Below are 12961 nucleotides of genomic sequence, written 5' to 3' on the forward strand. Positions count from 1 at the left end.
CCCCCCCCCCCCCCCCCCCCCCCGCCTCTCCACCGGCTGACTTGCCAGTGACAGGTGGTGGTTACCCTGATCTTTGTTTTATGGTTCTTCATGCCACTAAGACTACAGGTTTTCTATCAGAATTTTGAGTGTTCTTCACATTCGTTTCACCTTGTCATCAAGTTAAGAGCTGTAGAAACAGGTAACTCACCTTGTAATGTTACCTTTTGCCAAGTGTCTACTCTGATCCAGAATCAGCCTGCTTTTGTTCATTTTCCAGTGCTTTCGGGTTGGAGTTATTTTGTATAGTTGTCACATGCAGGAGGGTCAAGTCCCTTCAGAACAACCCAGCCGTGCTGGAGGCACATGTTGACTTCCCATTGTATGTTGGTTACATATGGGGTTTTCTATTACATAGACTTTGGAGGAGAAGCGAGTCAATCACATTCTTGGTACCAAACTGCTTACACGTTGAAGCTAAATCAGAACTTCTCTGGGGCGCCCGGGTGGCTCAGTCGGTGAAGTGTCTTTCTTTGGCTCAGGTCATGATCCCAAGGTCCTGGGATCGAGCAGGGAGCTTGCTTCTCCCTCTCCATCTGCCGCTCCTCCTGTTTGTGCTCTCTCTCTGTCTCTCTTTTTCTGACAAGCAAATAAATAAAATCTTAAAAAAATCAGAACTTCTCCAAGGTGCTTCATTGCCCTGGCAGAATTTATTTGTGCTGGCAGAAGAGTCACGGCTTTGGGGTTCACAAATAATTTTTGAAAATATTATAAACTTTCATCTCCTCCACCTCTACAGCTAGCTAGATAATAGTTCCTTGATAGGCCACATGGGTAAAGCGGAAAACGGTGGCCCAAATTACACATATCTTTGTTCAACTACATCCCAGCTGTGTGACCCTAGGCAAGTCACTTAACCTCTCTGAGCTGCCATTTCCTGATATCATCATACAACATATATTTCAGAGCCAATAGAGGGATTGAATGAGTAAATACATGTAAGGGTGCCCATATACCCTGTTTTGCCTGGGAGAGTCCAGGTTTACAACTGTGGTCTCAGTTTACTGGTAAAGCCCCCTCTCACTCTAAAAAATGTTCTAATACTTCCTGAACACTGTTAACCATCAAATCAGCAAATTTTCTTCTAGTGAGCCTCGCTTCCCTGCCTTACTTTTCAACAAAAGCATTGCCCAATAAAATATGGGGTAATGCCTAATGCTACCATATTGGTTTTTTGTTCTGGTGTTTTCCCTCTCAGAACTGTATGGGTGAAGGGGGTCTACTTTCAAAGACTGGCCTTTACTTCCGAGAATCAGAGCCAATCACCTAATTGGTCATTCCCCTTTCCACCTCTATGCATACCCAGGTGCAAGGATGCCAGAGATAAGTTTGGGAAGAAAAGGGGTGTGTGTGTGTGTGTGCGTGTGTGTGCACTCTGGTCACATCTGGCCCTGCGATCTGAGTGTGTGCGCGTGTGCGCGTGCGCATCAAAGGTGCCGCATAGCTTGTGGACGTAGTTCCCACCCTTCAGCCTTCCAGTGTGGTGCTCTGGGCGTTGCACCGGGACTGGGGAGGCGGGGAGGGCTTCCGGCTCATGGATGATGATTCCAGTTTCCATCTCCCACCTTGTCTTGGCAGATTTACCTGGGTGAGGCCCCTCTGGGAAGGATTTTGGCTTCCATATATTTGCCTAAATCACTGAGGGAGAGAATTCCTCTTAGCAACTTACATACCATCTTGTTTAATTTTTTTGGCCAAACTTCACTCTTTAAGGTAAGTTTTTGCCTCTGGAAACTGTCATGAACTGACATATGGTGACTCATTGTAATTATGAGCTCTTGCTATTTTCATAATGTTCTGTTTATTTTAGAATATGCTCACTGATTTATTCTGCAAGTCTCCTGGCACAACCCCTGGCCCTCAACATGAATCAATGTCTTCTTTAATGATGTTCCTCAGCTTTTAATTTTCACAGCTTCTCAGCTTTGCAAGGGACCTTAAGGATCATGTGGTGACCAAACAGAGGCCTCAAGATGTTGTAAAACCAGAAAAGGACAGCGAGTCCTCCTGATGAGTGTTGTTTCAATTTGTTGGTGCTTTCCTCCTGCATCTCCCCTGGCTCCTCAAAGCCTTCATGCCCATTCTTTTGGGCCAGTTCATTGGAAGCTGAGCAGTGTGCAGTAGGACACTGGCCCTCAGGCATTTGTTGCTCCTTCCCACTGCTTCCAGAACCTTCTCTGAGGGTTGCAGTCCTCGCCCATTATTAAATCCAGGAGGCAGTATGATGTGGTGGTTACGGGCCTGGATTCTGGGGCCAGATCGGCTGAATTTAAAGGCGGCTATGCCATAGTCTAACTGCGGGACCTTGGGCGGGTTACCCAATTCCATGGGCCTTAGTTTCCTCCTACGTAGAATAGGATGATAGTAATACCTCACTGGGCTAAGGGTTAAGGGAGTTAATACATATAAAGTGCTTAGAACGTTGTCTCGCGTGTCATAAGCACCAGGTAACTGTTTGCGTTGCTATTATTATTTTCCTCTTTGGGGGCTCTGGCTAATAAAAGGTTCATTCATTTGGCACACTCTGTCCCATCTAGCTGTTGGGAAGACAGCAGTCAGAGCTAGCATGAAATGGTTGATGATCACTATTAATTATTAATGTTCACACTTTATTATCTCCTTTACTTGCGAGAAACCTTGACTCAAGAGTGCTGTGGTCTGAATGTTTGTGTCCCCCAGAATTCATGCATTGCCATCCCAACCCCCAAGATGATGGTATTAGGATATGGAGCCTTCAGGAAGGGAGGAGATCATAAGGGTGGAGCCATCATAATGGGATGAGTGCCCTCATGCAAGAGGCCCCAGAGAGCTTGCTTGTGAGGACAGAGCAAACTATCTCTGAACTGGAAAGCAGGCTTCACCAGATCCTGACCATGTGGGCACCCTGATCTTGGACCTCCGGCCTCCAGAGCTGTGACAAAAAAGTTTCTGTTATTTAGAAGGCGCTCAATCTGATATTTTGTTCTAACAGCTAGAAAGGACTAAGACAAAGAGGCTAAATGATTTTGCTCAAGGTCGCACAGCTAGGAAGTGGCATAAACTAGTAACCAAATCCAGGCTGTCTACTCCGAAGTTGAAGTATTTAAGAGTTCCATACATTAACACCCATGCATATTTTCATTTTCTAGAGAAGGTATCCAAAGGAATGAATTTATAATGGTCAAATATTCACAGAGTTATTGCAGGGAGATTGCACTGGGCCAACTGAAATATACCACATACCAACTCAAATTTAACACATTGTCTCCAGTTATAGCTGTAGGATGTTCTGTTCTGGAATTCTCTAGCAGCTCCCCTTTCTGTCTATGTACATTCATTCTATTTATTCCTGTGGGTTCAGCTCAAATCCCACCCAGAAAGCCTGCCTGGAGTTCATGAGCCTCTGCTTTCCTCCCCACTCCCTGCTTGCATTCTTGTCTTCCATATCCACCGAGTCTCTAGTCTGGTTTCCCTAAGTAGACTGTGGCGGATGTCGTGGGTCGGACATGTTTTATTTTCATGGCACCTGGCACAGGGCTGGCTACCTGACATGTTTTCAGTAGATACATATTTATTAAGCCTTGTTTTTAAATGGAAAAAAAATTGGTTAGACCCGGGACAAGACAGTTAATGAACAAAAATTTTAATAAAAACGAAGAATGTGGTTCCTAGCACTCTGACCCTTTTGGTAAACTTGAAATTTCTCTATATCATCTGACATACCATTATTTTTGTCTTAATTTTGCTCCTTTCTCGAGAGGGCTGTGCCTGTCACATAGAATAAGAGATAAACTTATTTTGCATAGATTTCACACCTAATAAGTAATTTTTATTCACTAACATCTTCCACTGAAGGGGATTAAAGATCTTTGCCAAAATTAGCCTACAGACGTCATAGTGCCGCATAATGGATTAGAAGTAGCCTGCCATCACATTCAGACCTGGAAGGGCCCTTATAACTCACAGTGGCCCATCTCATTTTACCGATGACAATACTGAGACTCAAAGAGGGGAACGGACCTGCTAGAGGTGACACAATGTCATGCAGTTATTAGTCAGCCAGCACATCTTTCTCGAAATCCTGCTATGTGACTTGCGTGGTGCTGGGCCCTGGGGATACCACAGCGAGCACCAGAGACAAGGTGTGGGACCTCATGGAACTTTTGGTCAGAGCGGGGAGAAGAGAAACTAACAGAGTCTAACTCTGAAGGGGGTGGCCTGAGCCTGGGGGCTGTGCCACTGATTGCTGGGGAGGAAGAGATGTCACCCTCTAATCGCCTTTTCCCCTAAGTCGCAAGTCTCACAGCCTCGCCTTCATGGTGCTTCCTCTGACATCTTTTCATCAAAATCTTCAGTGTTATCATAACATATTACTCTAAAGATCATAGCTAAGGGGAGGCTGGCTGGTTCGCTCAGTGGAGCGGGCAACCCTGGATCTCAGGGCTGTGAGTTCCAGCCCCACGTTGGGTGTAGAGATGACTTACAAAGAAAATCTTGAAAAAAAATGTTGTTGATAAGACGCCACTCTTGGAAAACACATACCCCCTCCTCCGCGAGTGGCAGGTCTCTAGAAGGACAAAGCACTAGGCAGGTACAATATGGCACAGGGGCTCTGGGAGCATAGAGGAAAGGTCAGGGAGAGCAGGAAGGGCCTAGAGAGATGTCGGCTGGAACCCGAGGTTGAGTAGAAGCTAGAAGGATGCAGGGCGAAGGATGGAGGAGTGCTTCTGGCAGAGGGAACAACTTCTCTAAAAGGTTCAGAAGTGAAACAGGTAACACTTGAACCTTGAGCCAAAGAGTGGAAGAGTGAGAAATGATTTAGCGCCTTTTCCTGCATAGCTGCCATTTTGTACGAAAGGGAAATAAAACCAGAGGACAGGTTAATTAAGTCCTGGGTTGTTGTGTGTTTCCCCCCTTTTGGAATTTCCATTCCAGAAAACAGTATGTCTTAGACTAAGTTGAGAGGGTTGTTAGATATCCCTGGTCCCCTTTTCTTCCTGTTATCCGTATACTGAGAGGGGAAGAGACTTTCGAGGAACAAGAGGGCTCAGGCTAGCACTTGAGCTTTGGCCGGCCAGCCAGGGCCTTGCCACCATATTGTTCCATAGCTCCACCTCTCCATCAGGCTACCGCAGGGGAGTCCTCTGTGAAGGGAGCATGGAACCACCAGGCTGGCTTCCATGAGCAGAGCTGGTCGTGGACCGGAAGTGAGAGCTTCCTGGTGGAGCCCCAGGTTGTGTTGTGTTCACAGTTACGCAGTTCTCTGTGGCTTCAGGGCTCAGGAAGAGGAGCGCTGGGCATCTTCTGAAAGCGGCCCAGCGGGCTCTGCAAAGGACGTCATCTGGGCTCACCTCATCTAGGCTTTCTGGGCAAGTCCTCAGAGGACTTTCTTCCCATCCCTCCTGTCCTGTGCCTGCCTCATCTCTTGCGTCTTCACGCATGCCCCGGAAGCAGTAGTCTCTCAGCTGCCTCGCCCCCTGGGGCCTGGGCCTGTGGCCCTTTGGCCCTGTGAATTAGCAGGCACCACATCCTAACAGCTACCTTCTGCTTGATCTCCTTTGAACCACCACTTATGAAGCATCCCTGCGCCATCCTGCACTAGCTGTGGGATCTTTGTCCAAGCCTTTGAGCCTCCCCAACCTTCCGTTGATCCAGAAAATGCCTATCTTGTTTCAGTGAGGACCGAAGGTAGTGTGTGTGGAAAGCCCCTAACAATGTCACTGGCTCCTTCTGGGTGCAAGACATGTTTGTCACCTAGTTGGTGTGTGTCTGGCCATGCGGGGGACATGGGCCCACACCACGCCTCTGCTCTGACCTCAGAGTTCGTGGTCCCCTAGGGAGGAGATGACGGTCCTCAGAAACATATTTCAGGGGCGCCTGGGTGGCTCAGTCATTAAGCGTCTGCCTTCAGCTCACGTCATGATCCCAGGGTCCTGGGCTCGAGCCCCGCATCGGGCTCCCTGCTCCACTGGGAGACCGGCTTCTTCCTCTCCCACTCCCCCTGCTCGTGTTCCCTCTCTCACTGGCTGTCTCTCTCTCTGTCAAATAAGTAAATAAAATCTTAAAAAAAAAAAAAAGAAACATACTTCAACCTGGATGTTTATCAACCTGCTTCCAGCTTCGGGGGGGATGAAATAAGGGGGTGGCTTATAATTAACGCACGATGAATTTATGTTCCTTATGAGGAGGGGCCCCTTAAAAGTAAGTAAGGGTGGTTAGGGGTTAGGACTAAGGTAAGTTGTGAAATGTCGGGGTTCAGAGTTATCGAAGGAAGGAATGGTTTCACTTGGTTGCTGGTGAGGTGCCGAGACGCTTGCTGGAGACATATTTCGATGGAGGGCTTGGCTTAGTGAATTGTTCCGGTTTGGCAGAATTGAGACCTTACCCGAAGACTGGAGATGAGCTAAATGACCTCTAAAAACTTTCTCTCAGGGGCGCCTGGCCGGCTCAGTCGGTAGCGCGTGCAATTCTTGATCTCGGGGTCATGAGTTTGAGCCTCAAGTTGGGTGTAGCGTTTACTTAAAAAAGAAATCTTAAAAACAAATGAATAAATACAAATAAAAATTTCTTTTCAGCTTGTGATTTTATGTTCCATATTTCTGTGCCTCCTGCCATGCATTAGTAATCCTGAACTGATTATCGACATGCAAGAAGTTGGAAATTTAGGAACTGAACGCCTCTTCCTTATGTTTCACCCACAGACCGGAAGCGTCACTAAAGCACTAAGCACCTTTGTGGTGAGTGCCAGTGTTTCAGACACAGCCATTGAAAACTTGGCTGAGCCAGTGGTTATCACTCTGCAGCATGTCGAAGGAAACCAGGTACTATACCCATTTTCATCTCAGAATAGCAAGGCCTCCGAACCTCTCCTTGGACTTCCTGTTAAAAATAATGGACTAGTGGGGCGCCCGGGTGGCTCAGTCGGTGAAGCATCTGCCTTCGGCTCGGGTCATGATCCCAGGGTCCTGGAATCGAGCCCTGCATCGGGCTCCCTGCTCAGCAGAGAGCTTGCTTCTCCCTCTCCCTCTGCTGCTCCCCCTGCTTGTTCTTTCTCTCTCCCCCCTGCCTCTCTCTGTCGAATAGATAAATAAAATCTTTTGAAAAATGGGCTAGTTAACAGATGTGGTTAAGGTTAAAGGAGATTGTCCCATTTCGGGCAGTAGAGGTGTGCTGTAGTTGAGGCCTTCTAGAAATAATGCCATCGCTTAAAGGGATAAGTAATGGTGGGCTTCTAGCACTGTGACAGATTGGCAGAGGACTGATTAGGGCAGGTGGATCTTTTGGTTGTCCCATTACACTATATGATATTTAATTCCATTTGTTTTGGAGTGAGGCAAACAATTTAAAATAATTGAATATTTTGATCCTTTTGAATTGCCACGAAGAGCATTAAATATGTATTAATTATCACCAACGAGTTAAAACCATAGTCATATGGCATAACATACGGTATATATTACTAAATGATCAAATTTAGCTGTAGTATGAGAAGGAACTACTATTCCATTCTTTGATGTTAGTGTATGTCCAGTGTGAAGTCTTAATAGCTTCCTTCATTCCCAATCGAAACGACCATATGGTACAGCATATTTTTCACAGGTCTGAATTCTAGGAGGGAAGAAGGAAGGGTGGGAGAGGGACGTAAGAAAAAACAGATACCAAATGAAACATGCTCGATGGGTGTAAGATCTCTCAATTCCAGCCTGGGCCCGGCTCTCCAAGCATCCCCCAACAGCAAATACTCATTGCCTCCAGTTCCCTGGAGCTCGTAGGAGCTGGGGAGGCCCCAGGAATGCTCCCTAGGCCTAATGAGCAAGCAGCTCAACTTTGTATCCCTAAGGCTTGATCTCAGCTGTAAGCTGCACATGCAAAGTTCTGCGAGGAACACCTACCGCACATCAGTCCTGCACTGACCATTCATAACCTCCTCCTGGGCCTTGCACCAGGAGGGCGTGGCAAATTCCTATGTCACCAAACAGTTGTGTGTGTACACATTTAGTTTTATTGTAATGAAGCAACTTGTACGTTTAGCAGGTAAAACTGAGCATCATCTTGGGGCGCCTGGGCAGCTCAGTCGGTTAAGCATCTGACTTTGGCTCAGGTCATGATCTCAGGGTCCTGGGATGGAGCCCCGTGTCGCGCTCCTCGTTCCGTGGGGAATCAGCTTGGCACGCTCCCTCTGCGCCTCCCCCTGTGCATGCGCTCTCTCAAATAAATAAATAAAATCTTGAAAAAAAAAAAGCAAAACAAAACCCTGAGCATCATCTTTCCTTTCCCGTGAAACAAACAAAAAATTTAAGAATAAACAGGAACAAAGTTAACAATAGAGAATGTCTACTCCAAACAAGATCCTGCAGGTACTGCTAATTCTCCCATCGAGTGGCAGGGCTCAAGTCATTATTAGGAGAGAATTTAATTTAAAAGTGTCATCTTAAACTGCAAGGAAGTCCATTAAACATCACAATTAAACATGCCAGGGGAGAGGCCATGTTGTCAGAATGCCCACTTAACCCACCCAAACATCTCAAACCCACCTTTTGCTGACGTTCTATAACCCCACTTTGAAATTTTATTTTATTTTTATTTTTTAAGGTTTTATTTATTTATTTGAGAGAGAGTGCAGGAGAGAGAGAGTGCAAGAGCATGAGCAAGGGGAGGGGCAGAGGCAGAGGGAGAAGCAGACTCCCCACTGAGCAGGGAGCCGATGCGGGCTCGATCCCAGGACCCTGGGAGCATGACCTGAGCCAAAGGCAGACACTTAACCAACTGAGCCACCCAGGTGCCCCTATAACCCCAATTTTTAAAATATATTTTTCTTTTTTTAACCAAGAGAAAGTAGACAGAGGCATGTTGGTCAATGTTAACTGTCCATACACACATAGAGACACTGTAATCTCTGAGCTCAATATCCAGAGAAAGGAGGAAACTGGAATTCTAGGCACTACTGCACAGGGGTCCCGCATCGTCCAGCTTCCAGCAGAGCTAGGGGAGCAGAAGGGTTTCCTTTTCTCCCACAGAGCACTGTGGTGGTGTTGATTCCAGAAAGTTTGTGTTGAGACAGGAAGGGATAAAAATGAATTTGAAACAGAAAGGGTAGAGATTCTTTCCCCACTGTATTCTGCTCAAGGCATTTCCCCCCCAAAATAAGTTGAGAACCATGGTATAGAGGGAGAGAAAAGAGACTTGAAAAGACTGGGTGAATGAGCACAAGAGGAGGGAAAGGAAAAAAAAAAGACTGGAACTTGCTGTCAAGGACTGGAGAAAATTTAAAAAGGAAAGTTGGAATCTATCAGCGTTGCATGACAGCTTCTCCTTCCTCCTTCTCTCCTCCTTCCCCTCATCCTCTTCTTCACCTCCTTCACCTTCGGCCTCCTCCCCTTCGTCAATATCTTCCAGTCCTCCTTCTTCATCATCCTCTTCTTCTTCCCCTCCTTCATCATCCATATTGGGAACCAAGTAGTGCGGTCACAGATTGGGCCAAATATCATCTTTGATGACCTCGCTGGTTCATCTGCACCTGCAGGTCTACAGGTTACAGGAAGGTATGAAGGTTGCTTTTGGACCCTGGATCATGACATGAGCCGAAACCAAGAGTCAGACACTTAACCAACTAAGCCACCCAGATGCCCCTACCAAATATTTTAAAGGGGCATGCTGTTTTCCCCCTTATAAACCAACTCACAAATGGTCCAAGTGTATGTGCACGTGCGTGTGTGCGTGTGCGTGTGCGTCTGTCTATTGTTTGTAAAAAACATCGAGAAGAAAACACTTGGGTGTCATCGTCATTGTATGGTAAGTATTGCAAGGAAAGGTGTTTACCTCTGATTTTTCTTTTTTTTTTAGAATTATGATCAAGTTCACTGTGCCTTTTGGGACCTCGAGGGTAACAGTAAGTATTTTTCTTGGCAAGCTTTGTCTTCGGCTCTCAATGAGCCTTTGCCCCGACCATTTTCCTGGTTGGCAATTGGATGAGAGGAAGCCGTACTGTCTTACCAGACCCTACAGAGAACTCTGACTGACGAAGATACGAATATGAGTTTTACATCTAGTTAGGGCATGGGAGGTTTTTTTTAAAAAAAAGCTTTTCTTTTTGATAAGAGACTTATTTGGGGGATCAGAAAAATCATACAACTCGGGAATAAGGGAATTTGGAAGAGCCAGTGCAGAGTAGTCTTGAGCTGTTTGAAGCAAGTTGAGAAATGAACACCTGGCTCTTCATCTGCGTTTTCCCATGGAGATTTGCAACATCGACTACCTTCTTCCTGTTTTCCCTCATCTCTTCTAGACTGACTGTGTGACCTTGGGGAGTCCATTTATTCTCTTGGGGACCCAATCTTTTTATCTTTTCATTGAGGGGATAAGACTTCCTGGTTGGTCTCAAGGGCCCTTCCTGCTTGGCTAGGTATGAGTCTTTGGGGACAGTAAGAGAAGGGGTTGGGGATGGGGATTGCGGGTTCCTCTCAGGTTTCCCTTCTCCATTGAAATCTCCATGGATATTGCCGAATCTCAAAAGTGTTCCCACCCAGAATCCATTTTCCTAGGAATGCCAGGAGTGGCTATGTGCCCCTCTCCCTGGGAAAATTTCCCTTTTCGGTGTCCTTGAAATTCTGGGAGAAAAAGGAAATTCTCCTCCCATTTGACTCCCCAGGATGTGGGAGTTCCTGGGACTACTACTCCTTCCCTACAACAGAGATAGCACATCCTTTCCTGGCCCTCTCCAAGTCTCCCAGGATAAGATTCCTGTAAAGTGATGGGCTTTGTCGCTGACAGCCTCAATAAATTGATCCAGTGGCCAGACTCCTCCCAGGTCACCCTTTGCCCCCACCCTCTGTCCATGGATCCAGAACCTCTGGAATTTATGGAGTTATCCTGGATGGACACATTTTGACATTTTGATAACCTCCCTGGTCTAGTGTCACCCTGGAGGTTCTACTCTAGATCCGGTCTAGTACCTGAGGTCTACAGTTACAGGAAGCTATGAAGGTTGGTTTAGGAACCCTGAATAAACTCAGGAGTGAGAAACTAGGCAAGCGTCAAGTAAACCAGAGGCTTTCATTGGCTCTAAGGAGTGACAGACAGACCATGATCTGGCTTGAACTGGTTGTTTCAGATGTTTACTCCAGCGCCACCAAGCAGGCCCAAATGTCAGCCTAGATTCCATAGCTCATGTCCTTCAGAAAGTTCTAGATCTACCTGTTTCCTATTTGTGTTACTTAAGAAAACAGTCCTTACTCTGTCATTCCAGCACGGTGGCAGGACTGTGGTTCATGATTAGAGTCTGTCCTAATCTGTAGAAGTTCCTTGCGGGAACAGGAAGTGAGAGCCCAAGAAGGTAGGCCATGCGCGAAGTCCCCCAAAAGTCAATTTTGCCTATTAGACTGAATTTGATTTCAGTGTTCAGCTATACCTCTATCTTGCTCTCTTAACAAAGAATACTAATTATAACACATGCTTGGAAGGTGCCTATAATGTAAAGTTAAACATTTCTGAGAAAAACAAAATTGCTTTGAAATTCCCTTCTGTCTCCTGCAGATGGGCAAGGTGGATGGAATTCGTCAGGCTGTAAAGTAAAGGAAACGAACGTAAATCACACAATCTGTCAGTGTGACCACCTCACCCATTTTGGAGTCTTAATGGTGAGTTGTCTCTTAATCACTCCTTGATAGAGTTGGGACAACTTCTATTGGATTACAGACCAGAAATACACGTGTGAACTGTGACGCGGAAGTGGCGGGCGAGTGGGAAAAAAGCCCCCTCTTTGTTCATCCAAAGTAGAGCAGATTGAAATAAATATTTCTTTTTCTCCTTATAAAAGTAATGCCTGCTCCTCGAAATTCAAACATTACAGAAAAGGCCCCTATAAGCCCCCTCCCAAGAGACCACTGCCTTTAACACCTTTATGTAAATTCTTTCACATTCTTTTCCTGTGTGTATATTAATATATGTTTTTGTTTTATGCAAACGGGATCAAATTATTCACGCTGTTTACCACTTGCTTTGCACTAACAATACAATGGGGCACCTTTCAGGCAAATACACATCCATCTACTTCAATTTTCCAAATACCTTTGTCGAATTCTCTCGTGTGGATTTAACACTGTGAATTTAACCAATCCCCTACACGCAGGCATTTTAGCTGTTACTGTTTTTCTTCATAATGAACAATGCTGTAATACACATTTTGATTCATTTCTCTTCTAACACTGATGTAACTGTTTCTGTAGGATAAATTGATGGAAGCAGAATTGCTGGGTCAGAGGGTATGGTCATTAAATTTCTTAATTGTCAGATAGCAGTGTAGGAAAGATATATTTTTTAAAATTCTTGCAATACTTAACCAAACAAGACTCATCCCATCGATTCTCATATTCAGGCTTAGAGTTTCAGAGTTATCATTAGTTAACTCTTCCATCTCTTCAGTTCCCTGTGGCCCTCACCTAACATGGCAACTTGCTGACTTTTCCTTCAAAATGGCTCTCAAAGGGGCGCCTGGCTGGCTCAGTCGGAAGAACACCTACCTGACTCTAGATCTCGAGCTCAGGAGTTTGAGCCCCACATTGGGCACAGAGTTTACTTAAAAAAGAAAGAAAGAAAATGGCTCTCAAAGGTGTTCCTTCTTCTCTACCCCTCTCTGAGTCCTTTCTTAGTTCTCTTGAGTTACTTTATTATATATTCTATAAATTGTCATTCAGAGAATGTGTTGTGCACGAGTTGGTTCTCCTCCTCATGGTAAGCTGGGCACTGCTGATATTCTGAACCACATAATTCTTTGTCGAGGGGGACTGTTCTGTGTACGGCAGGGTGTTTGACAGCGTCCCTGGCCTCTCTGCCCACTAGACGCCTGGAGCCCCTTCCCCAGTCGTGACAACCAAAAATATCTCTAGACATTGCCGATGTCCCGGGGGGAGGGACGATATCGCTTCCAGTTGAGAACAACCAGGGT

At 45.9% G+C, this 12961-nt stretch overlaps 1 protein-coding gene across 1 annotated transcript in view; it reads left to right on the forward strand.

Moving 5' to 3' along the window:
- ADGRG4 (adhesion G protein-coupled receptor G4) overlaps positions 1–12961 on the forward strand; it is an 84356-nt gene that overhangs the window by 50664 nt on the left and 20731 nt on the right. The window contains exons 12-15 of the mRNA XM_040628109.1: positions 1618–1752; positions 6720–6839; positions 9862–9907; positions 11551–11654. Coding sequence (XP_040484043.1) covers positions 1618–1752; positions 6720–6839; positions 9862–9907; positions 11551–11654 — 405 coding nt within the window. The remainder of the gene's footprint in view (positions 1–1617; positions 1753–6719; positions 6840–9861; positions 9908–11550; positions 11655–12961) is intronic.

Source organism: Ursus maritimus, assembly GCF_017311325.1.
Source record: "Ursus maritimus isolate PB19 chromosome X unlocalized genomic scaffold, ASM1731132v1 scaffold_X1, whole genome shotgun sequence".
Classification (NCBI taxonomy): Eukaryota; Metazoa; Chordata; class Mammalia; order Carnivora; family Ursidae; genus Ursus; species Ursus maritimus.